At 55.7% G+C, this 15,630-nt stretch overlaps 4 protein-coding genes across 4 annotated transcripts; 1 reads left to right on the plus strand and 3 right to left on the minus strand.

Moving 5' to 3' along the window:
• Nucleotides 1-1,654: 1,654 nt before the first annotated feature.
• Nucleotides 1,655-3,725, minus strand: MONBRDRAFT_33233 (uncharacterized protein; the record flags this gene model as incomplete). The annotated part of the gene is made up of 5 exons (XM_001747541.1): nt 1,655-1,929; nt 2,028-2,603; nt 2,755-2,928; nt 3,110-3,390; nt 3,508-3,725. 5 exons carry the CDS (start codon nt 3,723-3,725, stop codon nt 1,655-1,657), a joined length of 1,524 nt encoding a protein of 507 aa, XP_001747593.1.
• Nucleotides 3,726-4,857: 1,132 nt separating this feature from the next.
• Nucleotides 4,858-6,753, minus strand: MONBRDRAFT_33234 (uncharacterized protein). Its single transcript, XM_001747542.1, has 6 exons — nt 6,565-6,753; nt 6,253-6,344; nt 5,927-6,113; nt 5,660-5,724; nt 5,285-5,517; nt 4,858-5,175 (listed from the first exon to the last, which is right to left on the minus strand). Exons 2-6 carry the CDS (start codon nt 6,313-6,315, stop codon nt 5,088-5,090), a joined length of 636 nt encoding a protein of 211 aa, XP_001747594.1. The 5' UTR covers nt 6,316-6,344; nt 6,565-6,753; the 3' UTR covers nt 4,858-5,087.
• A 5,051-nt stretch (nt 6,754-11,804) lies between these two features.
• MONBRDRAFT_9807 (uncharacterized protein) lies at nt 11,805-12,790 on the minus strand (the record flags this gene model as incomplete). Its single annotated transcript, XM_001747543.1, has 2 exons — nt 11,805-12,553; nt 12,682-12,790. The coding sequence occupies 2 exons, from the start codon at nt 12,788-12,790 to the stop codon at nt 11,805-11,807; spliced, it is 858 nt and encodes a 285-aa protein (XP_001747595.1).
• Nucleotides 12,791-13,269: 479 nt separating this feature from the next.
• On the plus strand, nt 13,270-14,555 carry MONBRDRAFT_9808 (uncharacterized protein; the record flags this gene model as incomplete). The annotated part of the gene is made up of 3 exons (XM_001747450.1): nt 13,270-14,066; nt 14,184-14,385; nt 14,514-14,555. 3 exons carry the CDS (start codon nt 13,270-13,272, stop codon nt 14,553-14,555), a joined length of 1,041 nt encoding a protein of 346 aa, XP_001747502.1.
• Between the last annotated feature and the right edge of the window lie 1,075 nt (nt 14,556-15,630).

The raw sequence follows: 15,630 nt of genomic DNA on the forward strand, positions 1-15,630 counted from the left end.
TTGGCGGTGAGAGAGAGCTGCTCTCGGTCAACTGGAACGAGCCTTTGCTTCCGGCGCCTCTCTACCTCGGCCCTGTCCTGCGCCCTCTGTGCGCTGCCTTCAGACCAGGCAGCTAGCCGCAAAACATCCCAAGGACATGAGTTGCGCACTTCCTTGTCATCTCCCATAGCTGGGAGATTATAGCACCCATCATTTTGTCAGAGATGGAATGACGCGAGGCGCAAGAGACGCTATTGTACCGCGAGGCTGCTGCTGGCTCGACGGAAGTGGTTTGGCACCGCTGAGACAGATAGGGCGAATTCAAGACGGGAAGGGCATATGAGAAGGCGCATGCTTGTACATAGAGAGGATAGGAGGTGTGGCAAGGAACCTACGAGGCGTCGAGATCATCACCAGCCACTGCTGTTGATGTGGTCTGCCCTCGAGGTATGACATACAAGGCACCATGAAGCCCGACGTGAGAAAACGGCAGAGACGGATGGAACTGAAGGGCCTGGGTCCGGTTTCACAAACCCGAATTGATGCCAGCTCGAGGTCGGATCCTGAACGGTGCATGCGCGGCTGGCGACGACCAAGAGTTCGAAGGCCATCGAGCAGAGCAGCTGCTGGGGAGCGAAATGGAACATTTTCCACGCCGTGCTCGTCACGTAGCACTTCCTGTCGATTCCGCACGCGTCGTGGTCTGCGGGGCTGCTGGGCGGCAGGTAGGTGGACATCATAGGCCGGTTCCACGCTGGGATGCGCTGGAAGCGCCAATGCCGGAGCCGTTGCGGATCGACGCGGCATAGTGAAAGCCACCCGAGCCTCTCAGCCCGCAGTCTATCCGTCCTCTTATGTACAACGCGATGTCTGTAGTGGGCCCCCGTGTTTTCGTGAAGGGGGCGGGGGCGCGGCGCGCACGGCAGTTGCAGGCGGGAGACAACGACAACTTTGGAATCAGAACGCCCGGACAGACATGTGCCCCGTCGTCGCTTAGCCTTGACCATGCGACACTACAGTCCACCAACGCCTGCTTGCGGCCAGAAGTGATCGGGCTCGGCACAAGACATGCAGGGAGTTGAGGTCGGGCAGCGGCGCTCAAGAGCACCGTCCGGCACCTTTCAGATAGCCGCTGTTTCAACAAAAGTGGGAACATGTACGTACACTGGGCTTGAATTTTACTTTACAGAGGGGTGTTATTGTTGTGCATGTGAGAAAATTTTTCCGGTCTGCGCAAACTGTGCGCAGTCTGGATACAGAATAGACGAAGTGGCACAAATGAAGTGGCACAGATAAAGTGGCACAGATAAAGTGGCACAGACGAAGTGGCACAGACGGTGGCTCATAGGACATTGACAAATTTAATTGCTCGAAAAAGGAAGAGAAGAAAAAAAGGGGGGTCTACAGTACATAGGGCTCTCAAAGAACCAGCTCAGAAAAGACTCAAAATCAGCACAATGAGATGGTGCAGAAAAATATGAATGCTCCGGCGGACGGAATTTCCAAATGAAGATCAAACAAAACATCAGACGCTGTACGCCACCCAATACCTCCTCGACTCAGGTCGACATGGCATAGGCGACGGCGACGGCCAAGGAAGGCAAACGCAAGGAGAGGGAGAAAATTCAAACGGCACTCGCATTGCGAGGTCAAAGGGGACAAGGGGCACAGCAGCTTAGAACCAGGTGGCAGTGCGGCTGAGATGGCACACGCCAGGTGCCAAGACGTGCAAGCCACGCAGCTGACTCTCGTTGGCTGAGCCAACGCGCTGCAGGGGACGAGGGCGGACTTGGTGCACGGGATGATAGAGCTTGCAGCCGGTGGTGGCGCAGACGCCATCGCCGCGCATGGTGCGCGGGCAGCGCGAGGGGTGTGGACAGTTGAGCTTGAAATGAGATCGACTCTTGTCCATGCAATTATAGCACACATCTGGGGTAGCAAGCAAACAGACTGTGAGTTGAACACACAGGGGAAAACATGAAACGCGTGACCTCGGTTCGACCGGGCAGGCGCGGTGGGAACCCTGCCTTGCTCTGCTGGTTACTTACAGCCAGGTGGAGGCGTGTGGTGGGACACTTCCGCCAGTGATGGTTCGCGGCGCGTGCCGGCCGGATGAAAAAAGGCGCAGTGGGGTCGAGTGCAGCAGCCACCATCACTTGTATATTTGCACCGTTGTGGTTGGGGACAGTCTTGGCGATAGTGCTCGTTGCTGCCACAGTTGTGGCACTGATAACCCTCTGGTGGGCTGGGCAGCGGGGGTAGCTGGGCAAGTTGTGCGTCAGCCACCTTCAGACCCGGCAGATGCAAAAAGGTGCACCCAGGGGTGCGACAGATGATGCCGCGTCGTGAAAACTTGCACAGGGCCCGTGGCACGAAGCGGCTCGAGCCGTCTCGCCGTGGGGGCGAGGCCGGCTCAGCCATGGCACTGTGAAGCCCCAGGCACGGAGAGAGTCGGTTGTGAGGACTAGTAACGTCCCCACAACCGGAAGCGACACCGTCTTGCAACAATGCCGTGTCCCAGGCTTCAGTGAGTGCCTGCACCCAGGGCATTCGCGCAACAAGGCTCAAGTGCTTGTGGGTAGCCAGGGCCGTCTGCAGGCGTGTCACTTCGGGTAATCGTGAGCCTATGCCAAGATCAAGACAAAGGCCGCGCAGGTCGCCATGAGAGGACACGAGTGCAACGAGAGAGGTCGCCGCCCAGCGAACAAGCCAAAGATTCAGGCATACGCCGCGGCAAGAACACCACACTCATGAAAAGGTTATGCCTGGACTCACCGTCGAGGCCCAAATCACGCAAGGCTTGAAGCAACCAGGCGGTATCATCGGCAGCAGCTTTGCCGTCAGTGGCAAAGCCGTAGGAAGGCAACGCCACTACACGTGCCTTGGGGCCCAAGATGCAGCCACTTAGACCCAGAAAGCATCGGGCGTACGGCTCGGCGGCCACCGTTGCTGTGCATCAAAGTCAAGCCGGAAAGACGACGCGTAAGTTGCTGCCACCCGGTGCGTCACAAGTGTTGCCTCGTGGTCAAGGAGAAACAGCGACGAAAGCGCGGGTGGGTCCGAGAAAGCGCACAAGAGGCAATGAAATGTGTAATGGATAGTGGACTGATGATGACACAGCCTTACTGACCTATGAGGCACTGGATCAGTAAAAGAAGACGTGTGTCTTCGTCTTGCTGCGTGGCAAAGCACTTGAGCACGGGCTCGGCGCGAGCTACTCCGTCATAAACCACCATAATTGCGCCATGGGTGATGCATAGATCCGAGGGCAGGATGACGTGATCTGGAGCTTCGGGTGCCGAGCGCTGGTTGCGAATCTGCAGCCCTACAGTCCAAGCACAGTTCTCTGGGGCACCAATCAGCAAGTGGCCAAAGCACATCTCGTCAGTAGACTCGCGCAAGAGCTTGAATCTAAGTGGCCCACCAGCCATTCAATGTGAGAATCAGGGAAAGGCCGATGGGAACAACGGCTGCCAGGCTGAAGAAGGGGGTGGAAAAGGGGCCAAGGTGGCGGAACAAGCCGCTTACCCGTCCTCGGCGCGGGCACGAATCACTTGGTAGTGGATGCCAGATTGTGCGACGAGCCTGTGTCCTGGACGCAACTCCTCGTGGACGGCATCGCCGGTGCCACGAAACCCCACAGGGCTGGATGATGGTGACGCATCAAGGCTCTGGCCCCAATGCCAGGGTGCAGAGGCTAGCAGATGGGTATCCAGCGCTCCATCAAAACCAACGTCAAAGTCCATGACTGCTGTTCAAAAAGATTTGGGGGTTGGCTACTTAAAACGGAGTGGCGGGAACGGCCACCAAGCCGTACACGCCTGGGGATTGACTTTGACCTTTGGAAGCTGCTTGTGAAAGCATACGTCGGCAGGTAGCAGGCGGGGGAAGCAAAAAGGTCAGCGAATAATAAAAGAATTGTTATTTTGCGTGTGCGCGTAGAAAGCAAAGTGCGTGTGTGCGTGTGCGTGTGCGTGCACACCCGTGGCATCGACGACACTCACGACTTGAAGAGGGAAAATGCCCTCCTTTCCGCAGACATCTTGGGCAAGGCGCTCGAGCAGTGGGTGCACTCCTGTGGTATAAAAACAGGTGTTGCGTTGCAGGTGTCATGCCATGAGCGTTATGGCCTGCTTTGCCTTCCCTTGACTGCGTAGCTCTCGTGGACTTTTTTCTTGGGAGGGGGTGGCGGTTGGGGATGCAGCCCACCTGCAGACGCTGTGGTCGGCCCGGTGATCACGAGCGACTAACGTGGAGGTGATGGTTGTTGGGGGTCAAACCGTGACCGTTGACGCGACATGAGGGCCCCATACGTTGTGTGTCCAAAAGAGAGAAGAGAGAAGGTGGGCTTGGTGGTTTGAACAATCACCCTTGACTTGATTCGTCCGTAATCGGCCGGTTGCCTCTCCAACCGGCGGGTCGCCGGGTGTCGGTCATGGGTCGCCATGCGACCCGTGATGGACTGAACCGTTTCTTGATCCAAACCCCCAATGTTTGCGCCTTTTGACCTTGGGGCTCCTTGCGACCCAATCCTTGAACGTCACAACCCCACACGCACCACCCAGCCGGCCAAGCTCGCCGGCCTTAAGGGCACGAGCTCGAGTTCGAGTTCGAGCTGAGCACGAGGATTCACATGTCAGTGAAATAATTAATTGACTCGATGGCAGATTTTGTCTGACAATTCTGTTCTTCTTCGCCGGATCGTTGTTTGACTGGCACGGCACACCCACTGTGGCGTGCTGCCGCTGTGTTTGGTTGGACGTGGGTGATGTTTGATGGGTACCTGTATCGTCCCCCGTTTCATCAGTTTCTTCTGGGTGGATCAGGTGCAGATGATTGACGCAGGGCTTCAACACAGGAAACCAGGGGTATGATGGAAAAGTTTAACATCGATTTTGTGGTGAATGGAACGCTTGCAGGCGCCGGTTACACCCATGGACGAGAGCGCCCAGCAGAAGCCGGCGGCACGGCTGTGCCGCCAAGGCAGGGACTATCAAAGGACGAGGGTGGTTGCCCTCGCGTGCACAGATGCAATCATCTTTCCCATATGTTTTGGCTTTTGTACAGCGGGAAGGGAACAAGGAAACACAGGGCGGCGGCCGGCCAACTTAAGCATCCACGGCCGCCTTGATGGTTCGGAGCAGACTGTTGGTCTGATCTATTAGGCGGTGTGCTGCCTTGAAGAGTACCGGCGCCCTATGAAGGAGAGACGGGTGGGGAAGAAGCATGGCATACATCAGTCGCGGTCTCGGTGCTGGCATAGACGTAAAACTCAACGGCAGCACGCGTGAGGGGTTGAACGTACTTGTTATCCTTGAAATACTGTTTCAAAGTGTCGCTAAAGCTCTTGGAGCCGCGAACAAAAGTTTTGCGCTGTTGCTGCAGGCCAGTAATGTGGTCACCCATGACATCAGCGTTGTTGGTGGCCACGGCGTTGACGGCATCCAGCACCTCCTTGATGCTCTCCGCAATCTTGCGGATAATGCCCAGAAAGCGCGTGCGATTCTGGACTTCATCCGGAATGGTACTCAGAATCTCCTGTGTGCATCGTCATACCGCTCGTGAGGCAAGGTCGAGGTGGTTGCATGCGCAGTCGAACGCCCTTGAACGCCCTCAAACGCCCTCCGCTCGCAGCAGCAGGGGGCACTTGACATGATGTTGCCGAGCTTGTAGAACAAACCTTCAGAGCTTCCGCCCGCTGCAGCAAGTCCTTGAGCTCAGGGGTCTTCGTGTCAAAGCGATAGCCTACCAACCAAGAGCGCCACAAGAGGGAGGGAGGGTGAGAATGAGCATTTTCACTCCCACAAAAAAAAGTAAATCGATCATAAAAAATAAGAATTAAAGCTCGCGCCATGCATTGGTCAAGAGTCGTGCTTGGCTGGCATGTTGCTGCCTGGTGGCGTGGGCTGGGCAGATGACATTGGACGAGAAGGGCCAGGCAACGTACTCTCAATGTCACTGTTGGCCTTTCGGAGGAGCTGTTCTGAAATGTCCGTGCCACCCTTAGACTGCGCACGCTCCAAGACTTGATCCACGAATTCGTGAACAAAACCGGGATTGTGTGCCTCGGCCTTTTCCAGAGCTGCACGCAAGGACTGGAGAGCTGCCGCTGCCGATGCATCGGCCTGCTCCAACTAGGATGCAGGCGTAGCCAGCAGCACAATGCTTGAGATACCCGAGGCGAAGTGGCGTTGCATTTCGGCTCCTTTGCCCTTATTGGAATTGATTACGCGGGATATAAGAGTGTCGCCTTGCGCAGATGGTCAAACTTACTTCTTCGATGGAGGGGAATACCACTGCATGCAACGCAATTGAGGCTGCGGGAGGTGCCGTCATCGTCCCGGTTTGTTGATGACAATCGAAGACTGTGGCAGCCCAAAAAAAGCGGAGAGCAGGCAGAGAGAGATGAGCTCGTCAGGAAGGTCATGCTTCTGAAAATTCGAGAATCTTGTCACGCGCACTGGGCCTGCACTGCCGCGATCAGCCCTCCTCTCCCACGGTCAACCGAGCCTCAAGACCCCAAAACCTGACTGTTTGTGACGTGCAGGAAATCGCGCCAAAACGCGCCTGCCCGCACAGACATACCTCCTTGTTCACGGTGGTAGAGCTTGGCCCAGGGGCAGCGTACAAATAAAAAGGCAGCTAAAAGAAGCCAGGTATGTGCCAGCTGAGTCGATACCCGTTGCAGCACGGTGATGGACAATCAGCGGGTCCGTCCGTCCGTCCGTCCGTCGTGCGCGCCGCTGCTGCTGCTGTTGCTACTCCGCTCGAGCCAAAGAAAGCAAGAAAACACCTAAAGCAGCCGTATCTACGAAAACGCCAACACAACCTGCAATAACTTTCACTGCTCTGCCTATAATGTATACACTATCTGCAAATTCTAATGCATCAACTCCACCGGCTTCACCGCCTTGCAACGTTCTTTTGTTTGAGTGAGGGGGCGGATAGTTTATCTGACAAGTGGTTATAGCTGGACCTGGTAAAAAAGAAGCCCCACTAATTCAATTTATTAGGGCCCTGACAACCGCTGCGAGCTGCATCCTCGGACCAAGCGAGCGAGCGACCAACGCCAGAGCCAATAATTGCCGGCCGAGTCTGCTGGCAGCCCGCGCTCCCCTTTGCCACCGCTTCGCAGGGGTATTGCTGGAACGCCCGGTTGCGTTTTGGCTGTGGTGAACGGTCCGGACCGGTTGACGTTTTGCGTGGTGTGGATCATACATAAGTGGATCGTTTCAGCTGAATCGTCTGCGCGAACGACCATCAAGCATGGCAGCCCCTGCTGCTGCAGATAACGATCTCTATGACGAAGCGGATCTGGATCTCGACTTTCTGGAAGACGATGACGATGCGGCCCCCTTTGCTGCCAATGCCGCCAACCGGCAACTCGACAAGGAGGTTGGTTGTCAACATGACCGAGCTTGCTCTAGGTCCACGGCCCCGGTGTGCCCGCTCCCAGGATGGATGAACCCAAACTGGAGGCTTACCCACAACATGTTTGCCTCGTAGATCCGCGCCTCCGAGCGCAAGCTGCTCCAAGTCGAGTCTCAGCTGGAGCAGCAGCGGGACCGTGTCAAGGTCATGAACGAGCACCTCAAGAATGTTCAACAGGAGCTCCAGCATACGCAGGCGTTGTTGGAGACGAAGAATCGTGAACAAGACAATGAATCCCATCTTTTGACCATGAGTGCGTGTGCCCATCCTGTTTGACCCTTGGTCACCCTGTTGTAGCGGCTCCCGTTTCTGCTCGGCGTCCCGCTGTCACTGGGTCTGTGCTGCATCTTCCACGTTTCACCACCCTCATCCGCTTCGACTGGCCCCTGCTGTTGCAGGCGAAAAGGCACAGGAACGCTTGCGCCGGGACGTCAAGCGGATGGAGGCTGAACTACAGGCGGCGATGGATCGCATGAACAACGCTCAGAACAACGCCTTTCAGTGCAAACAGCGCATCGATGGGATCAAGGAAGACATGTCCTGGAATCAGGGAGAGCTAGATGCCTGGGTCGCCAAGACCAAGGTCATCGACGAGGATGCCGCTGTGCTGGAAAAGTATTCTCGAGCCGACGAGAGCAAGATCAAGGAGCTGACCCTGCAGATTGAGAAGCTGACAGAAGCCTCGACCAAACTCACGCGCGACCTGCAGCAAGAATCCCTCGAGACAGAGTCACAGCGCATTGGCCTCAACAAAGCCAGTGAGACCTTCACGCGCATTCATCGCGAGCAACAGCAAATTACCCGCGATTGGGAGGCCGTTATTGCCCAGATGGAGGCTCGTGATACAGAAATTGCCCAGGAAGCCGAACATTACACCAAGCTCCGTGGCCAGATTAGCGAACAGGTACGCAGGAGTTAACCCTGCAAAACGCGCCCATCAGCTTCATGTGCCAACCATGCTTCAATTTAGCATCTCATGGTGTTGTGTGCGTGAACACGTGTTTACCTTTGCTCGTCACATGGACCACAGATGGCCACGCTCAAGGACAAGGAGCTCTTTCTGCGAGATAACAATAAAAACAACAGCGAGGTGGAGCGCGAGATTCACCTGGCTGAGCGTGCGGTGGAGCAAACCAGCCAATCCGTCTCCCGCGCTGACCAGCAATTACAGGCTTACCGAGATGAGGTACGCACCCCATCACCCAAGCGCTTGCCCCAGCCTGCGGGTTAAAATTGCGTCCAACTGGGATCCCCGTTGGTCAACCTCGTTGGGACCCCCATTGGTCAACCTCGTTCGCCATCTTGGTTTCCATCATCCGGCTCATGGTATTTGATGGAACATTCACTTTGTTCGTTCTCACCGCTCTGCAGCTGGCCGCTCTTCGCACAACATTGTCGCGCGTGACGGCTGACAACAACGCCAAGAAGAAGCATTTGACTTCGCTCAAAGACCAGATTGCTCACCGCCAGGCACGCGTCGAGGAACTTGAAGCAGAGCTCAAGGAAACGCAACGCCGGCTAGACGATGCCGAGGCCAAGGGTTTGACAGCTGAAGAACGTACAACTCAACTCGAGAACATGCTCAAGGAGGAGGAGCGCGATCTTGATCTCATGATCAAGGAGGTTGCTGCGGCCCGTCAACAGCAGTTTGCCGCCTCTACCCGGGTCGCCGAACTGCAGGCCAACAAGGGCCTGTTGAAGCAAGACATTGCGTCTCTGGAAGCAACCCTAAAAAATGCGCGTTCGCGCCTGAGCACGGTTGAGCGGGAGTTGGTGCAGCAAGGCCAACTCTTGTATCAACAGGATTTTCAGATCACCACTCTGGAGCGCACCTTGGCCAAGCTCAGCGGCAAACGTAGCAAACAAGAAGAGGAGGCCTTTCAAGCCGCCATCGCCGAACTCAAGCAGCAACTGGCTGATCAGGAGCAAACGCGCACGCTCCTCAACACACAAATCACTCGTTCCGAGGATCAGCTGCGCGTTCAGCGCCGCAAATATGACAGCACGGCACAGGAACGTCAACAGTGGGAATCGCGCCTGGCAACCCTTGAGCTGACGATTAATGCGACAGAGAAGGAGTACAAGGCCATGCTCAAGGCCAAGGAAGATTTGATCGTCGATGAGAACGTCCTGAAGCTAGAGATTCGTCGCGTGCGCAAGGCCCTTAACCGCCGCGCAGACCAGGTCTTCACTCTCGAGCAGCGCAAGATTGAGTTGAAGCAAGCCATGCAAGAGCGCCTATCGGAGATTGCGGTGCATAAGGAGATGTTGACCAAGCAAATTCGTGACAACCAAACGGACGCCACCTCCATCAATCGCGGTAGGTTTGCTGACTTGCATGTCCTCGATGCCTTTGATGCGCAGTTTGATCGGCGTCGGGTAAACAATGCAGCCCGTTCTCGCTTCACGCCAGCCCACGCCCACGCCCGTGGCTGATTGGCTCTCGTTTTCGTCTCCGGCTTGTTGCTCATGTTTGTTTGGGCCTGCCCTACGTCTTTGTAGAATTGAAGGAGCGCTTCAATAAGATTGAGCAGCTACGCAAGCGCTACGAGATTATCATCAGCTCCATGGAGTCGGACGATGACGGCAAGCCACGCACACAGGCTTACTTTGTGATTAAGCATGCGCAGGAGCGTGAGGAGCTACAACGCGAGGCAAGTGGTCTTGAGCGTTTACCTTTTGCATTCACTTGACCCAGATTCATGCTTGCACTACGTGTGCAACGACGCCTGGCTCCCTTTCTGTTTCCTTGTTCTTTTTTTCTTTTTGTTATTGTTGTTGTTTTCTCACCTTTCTCCTCCCAATAATAGGGTGATGCGCTGGATGAAAAAATTCGCAAGGGCGAGAAGGAAGTTCGAGCGCTGGAAAACACGCTGCGATTGATGGACTCGCGCAACGGTAAACTAAAGCAGTCATTGCGACGTGTGGAGGGATCGGATACTGAAATCCAGACGCGTGAGCACCTGGAGCACCAACTTCATGCGGCCATGGACAAGTATAAACTGAAGCGCCGTGATCTCAAGGACAGGATGGCAGAGCTTGATACTTTGCAGCGGACTCTGGCAGCGGTTTCACATGAAGCCCGGGCCCTGGCTAAGCAAGTCGATCAGGCTGAGGCCGAGTCGCGTGAACTGGAGCGCGAGCTGGCAGAGCAGGATGTCAAGTTGAGTCGCGCTGTTAAGCGCTCCACCCAATTGGTCGAGCAACATCGTGAGCGCACAGGCTCTTCTGCTGCAGCACCCACGCCTGAGGAGCAGGATTGTCGATTTCGGCAATTGACCGAGTTCAATGCTCGCATTATGCGGGAGATTGATGGTGTTGTTCAAAACTATCCGGATCTCGGCGTGCAGGTCCGACTTTTGTATGACCAATCCGGTATCAAACCAGCGCGCGGCACGGGGGCCCCCTCCACTTCTACCTCACGCATGGGCAGCGTGGCGGGAGGTAGTGTGGTCGGCAGTTCGCGGGCTAGCTCGCGCCTAGATTCCCAGCGGTCGCAGCGAACTGCCACCACCCAACGCGGCCGAACCACGGCGCCGCCCACTGCAAACGAGGTGGTTGCAACGCGACAGCTGCAACAAGCGCGCATGGTCAGCGCCACGACTTTTGAGTTTGGCCTATCCAACGCAGATCTCCCCGCAGCGCGCCGCAGTGGCACCTCAGCCGCGGCTACGTCGAGGCCCGTGTCCAAAACATCCACCCGACCTACTTCAAAGCACAACTCGCGCCCTCCCACTACCTCCACCATCACCTTTGGATAAAGTCGTGTCGTCGCTTTCCTTATCGTTTGTGTTTATCTTGTTCCCAGAGCTCTCTATCAACAACCTTGGTTCATCGTCCGACGATAAACCTTGTGCGTGTGTTCAGGTTAATGTAATGGGCTTTAACTGAGGAAGGATTCATGCCTGGCCGCCTCCTGCGGAGGGACAGGCTTGCTGTGGGCAGACTTCTCGCTCTCGTCTGCGGCGTGAGCTCGCAATTGACTTTTGCCTTTGTCTAACAAACCAACACCAGCCAAAAAAAAAAATAAAAAAATAAAAAATCTTAACTCCTTGCCTGACATGTCACATCTGAAGTGAAATCGCCGGCACAACATGCTGCATCCATGTCAACTTTTTCTTTTTTTTGTTTTCCTTTTTTTTTTTTAAACACGGGCCTTGGCGCTGAGGAGAAACCATCTTGAAGTCCAGCACACGAGGCTCGCAGCATCGTAGGCCCATGCAATTACAATGACGCACAGCGCCTGGAAAGGCCAATGCCAATCACATGATCAAACTCAAGTCCCCCTGAATCAGGGAAACCATCCTCAAGAACACTACCAAATGCCATGTAGCTCTTCAGCCGGAGGGGCACCATGCACGTGCATATTGCCCCGCCAATTGTCGCATGGTGGCTTAGTCGGTGCGCTGCAGCGCGGCCTGTTGGATGGCTTTGCTCAGGGCCTGGCCATGCACGTACCCGGGGCGCATCTGTCGCCTCAGGGTTTGAAGACCAAACATGAGCAGAAAAATGAGCAGGCTGGCTGCGTTGCTTCCAGCCACAACGGCGCAGCGGCGCAAAAGTCCGGCCCAGAAGCGCTTGGACTGAAGTAAGGTCAAGACACGGGTGGTCACCGGTGTGGGTATGGTCTTGAGACCACCGCGGCAAAGCGGACACTGCTTGGCCAGATTTGCATCGCTCTCGTACCAGGCCATCATGCAACTCCAGTGTGCGAGGTGGGCCTCAGACTCTTGACAAAACGTGTACAGGGGAGAAGCGAGGCCATTGTCGTGGCAGATACAACAGACAAAAAGCTCAGGCTGTTGACGAGGATTCAGGGGCCGGCCGTAGAGTTCTGCTTTTGCATCATGACTAATCAGGCAAATAGCATAGGAGAGCTCATCAAAGAGCAGTTCAGCGGTGATGGTGATGCTCGCGACAGCGTTGGCTGATAGACCCTGGCACTGCTTGGCCAACCAGCGTAGCGACGAGGACGAGCTCTGCGATGAGAAGAGCAGGCGCAAACTCATGTACCAGCTGAAGAAGGAGAAGTTGCGAATGAGCGTTGCCACACGGTCAGGTGGAGTCTCAAGGAACAACGGGTGTCCGTTGCGCCGTTGCGGTGACAGGAACACCGCTTTGATGTAGGATGAAATGGCCCAGCCTGGAAGTAAATTGCGCAGTGCACAAGCATGAGCAAATGGTGGGAACAACGCTTCTTTCGCCAGTCACCAATTGCTGGTAAAGTGAGGCAACAGAGGTTCGAATGGACCCAAGATCGAGGAGCCGTACCGAGCACGCTAATGCGCAGTACATTCAAGGCTTGCAATTGATGTCCCGTGAGCTCAGGCTCAGGTGGGTACCATGGCCGGACAGCCAAAGTCGATCCCGCCACCCCCATGATGATAGCCCTCAGCGTGCCCGACCACCTCGAATCAACCCCAACGATACCAATCCTCTGCCACGCCCGATCTCCAACCCGGGTGACCAAGCCCGCCCCCGTGACCAAGGCCGGCGTGAATAAATAATTGACTCTCCTCTCTCCCTCTCCCTCTCTCTCAAACTTTTCGCTCTCTCTCAAACTCTTCCCTCAAACTCTTCTCCTTTCAAACTCTCTCTCTCTCTCTCTCTCTCCTCTCTTGAAGTGTCGCCAACAATTTGTGTGAATCTCTCTCTCAAACTCTCTCTCTCAAACACTCTCTCTCAAACTCTCTCTCTCAAACTCTCTCTCTCAAACTCTCTCAAACTCTCAAACTCTCTCTCTCTCTCTCTCAAACTCTCTCTCTCTCTCTCTCAACTTTCAAGTGTCAGGCATCTCGAGAGATTCTGAATGAATTCTCTCGGTGAGGGTGCACTTGGGGCCTGGGCAAATTACTGGCCATGGCGCCGTGGAGGATGGTGATTAGCGTCGTGCTGATGGCGAGCTTTGTGGCTGCGCACGATGCCGACTGGTGGGCCCCGGTCAAGGTGGAGATGGCGGGGTCGAATGAGCTGCATCTTCAAGTTGACGGCTTTGCTGCCCCATTGCGCTTGGGCCCGAGCAGCGTCGTGAGACCTGGCCTCGTTGTCTGGCATCACACCGACATGGGTGTGAAGCGACACCAGTTGAACAGCTCGCGTCTTTGGGAGGCCCGTGACCAGCCCTGCCTCTTCGCTGGCAACCGGGCCGTCGCCCAGGCCCACGTCTTGATGTTGGATGCAGAGGGCCAACGTGTGCAGGCCATGATGCACGTTGACAACCGCGTGCTTCACGTTGAGCCTCACAACGCCACCCACCACCACCTGTTTTGGCGTCACACAGCCGTAGCCCGTGAGCTTGACGCTCGGTTGCGCCGGTCATCAGAGGCTGGCTTTTGCGGGCTAGCGCAGAGTCGAGCACCGCCTGAGTCCCGGGATCCTCAAGTTCTCGCAGCGAGGGCAGCTGAAGGTCGCTGGCGGCGATCCAGCTGCACGGGCAAATGCACCTGTCCCATGTTGTTGATGGCAGACCACCGTTATCACCAGGCCATGGGCGGTGACGTCGACGTTACTGTTGGCCTCATGATTCAAGCGCTGTCCGATGTCGATGTGATCTACCGCAATTCTGCCTTTGGAGGTACCACAAATTATGGTCTTTCCGTGGCCGAAGTTCGGGTCTACGCCTCCCCGCAGGCTGCCGGCAATCCCGTCGCCAAAAGGTTGGTCCAAGTTGATTCTACCTCATCTGTGGCGCGTTCCTTGACGAGATAGCCGGGCAACTCACAGTGACCCCGACCTGCCCCATTGAATGGTGCCAATGGGCCGTGCTGGGTCAGCGCATACACGGCAGACGCCTTTTTAGAAGCCTACTCCACTTCCGCCTACGGAGCAAATGTATGCCTGGCCCACATGTTTACCAATTACGATTTCAGCGGCATCCTAGGCCTGGCTTGGGTGGGCACCGACACCGGCGCAGGCATCTGTGACACCCGTGGCTATAACACCGGCTTTACCACCGTCTCCACGTTTGGCTCTCGCGTATGTCCTGATCATACCGCTCCTCAAAGATAAACTTGCAAACGCAGCACGCTCTTGCATCGTTTGCTGCACAACGCTCGCACTCAACTGCCAGCTTGTGTTCTTTCCTTCTTGCTGTTTGCGCCCAGGTTTCGTCGGCGGTGGCGCAGCTAGTGTTGGCCCACGAGTGAGCTAAAATTTTCCTGGCCGGCCTTGAGCCTGCCCTTGGTGCAGTCGAATATCTGGCAGACTCACCCACACTCGTTGCCAATAGAATTGGTCACAATCATGGTGCCAACCACGACCCTGAAAACTCCGCAACTTGTGCTCCGGGCAGCGCTGGCGGGGGCAATTACATCATGTGTGCTATTTTACTTTGTACATTAAGCTTCAGCAGGGTCGGCCCCATGGCTCTTCATCATGGCTGGTTTTGCGCGCTCACCAGACGTGCGCAACTGATGAATAGGTTTGCCCAGGCCACCGATGGATCCCACGCTAACAACGACGCCTTTTCCTCCTGCTCGCTCAACTCGATTGGGCGTGTCTTGGACGCGCGTGCCAATGGTGTGTGATAGTCGCTGCCGCCATGCATATCCTAGTGGAGCTTGCGCGGGCTCTGGCCCTAGGAATCTAACCGCGAAATGTCCGATCCGAGGCACTCATCACGTAATTGCCAACGCCCCCCCTTGTCCGAATCTCTTAGCTTGCTTCAGTGACAAGGCATCGGTGTGCGGTGAGTCCAGATTGATGACAAAAACGAAACCCCGCACCTGTCAGCCTGACTCGCCAAGTACCCTCCTGGCCTCTGACTCGTGTTGCAAACATGCTCGACTTCAAACGCCATAGGTAACGGCATTGTGGAAGATGATGAGCTCTGCGACTGCGGAGACCAGTGTGCCAGAGATCCGTGTTGCACAGACGAATGCGAACTACCAGACACAGCCCAATGTTCACCCCAAGACCCGGTCCGCTTTCCATGCTGCACCAAGCAGTGTCTTTTTGTACCAGCCAATGCCAGCATGATTTGCGCTGAAGCCACCTCCTGCACCGAGACTGCGTATTGCAGTGGCCAGGCCGCGGCATGCCCTACTACAGGTCGGTGTCAATTGCATTGCAGCAAACAGAATCATTCTCTGGCTTATTGGATCGTGGACTTTTGATCCGAAAAATTCACTCGTAGCCATCAAGCCGGATCAAACCCCGTGTGCTTGCTTGGAAGACGATTGCACCGCCTATCCCGAATCAGCATCAAAGGTCCGTTGTTCA

This window comes from Monosiga brevicollis, genomic scaffold (assembly GCF_000002865.3).
Source record: "Monosiga brevicollis MX1 MONBRscaffold_17 genomic scaffold, whole genome shotgun sequence".
In the NCBI taxonomy this organism is placed as follows: Eukaryota; class Choanoflagellata; order Craspedida; family Salpingoecidae; genus Monosiga; species Monosiga brevicollis.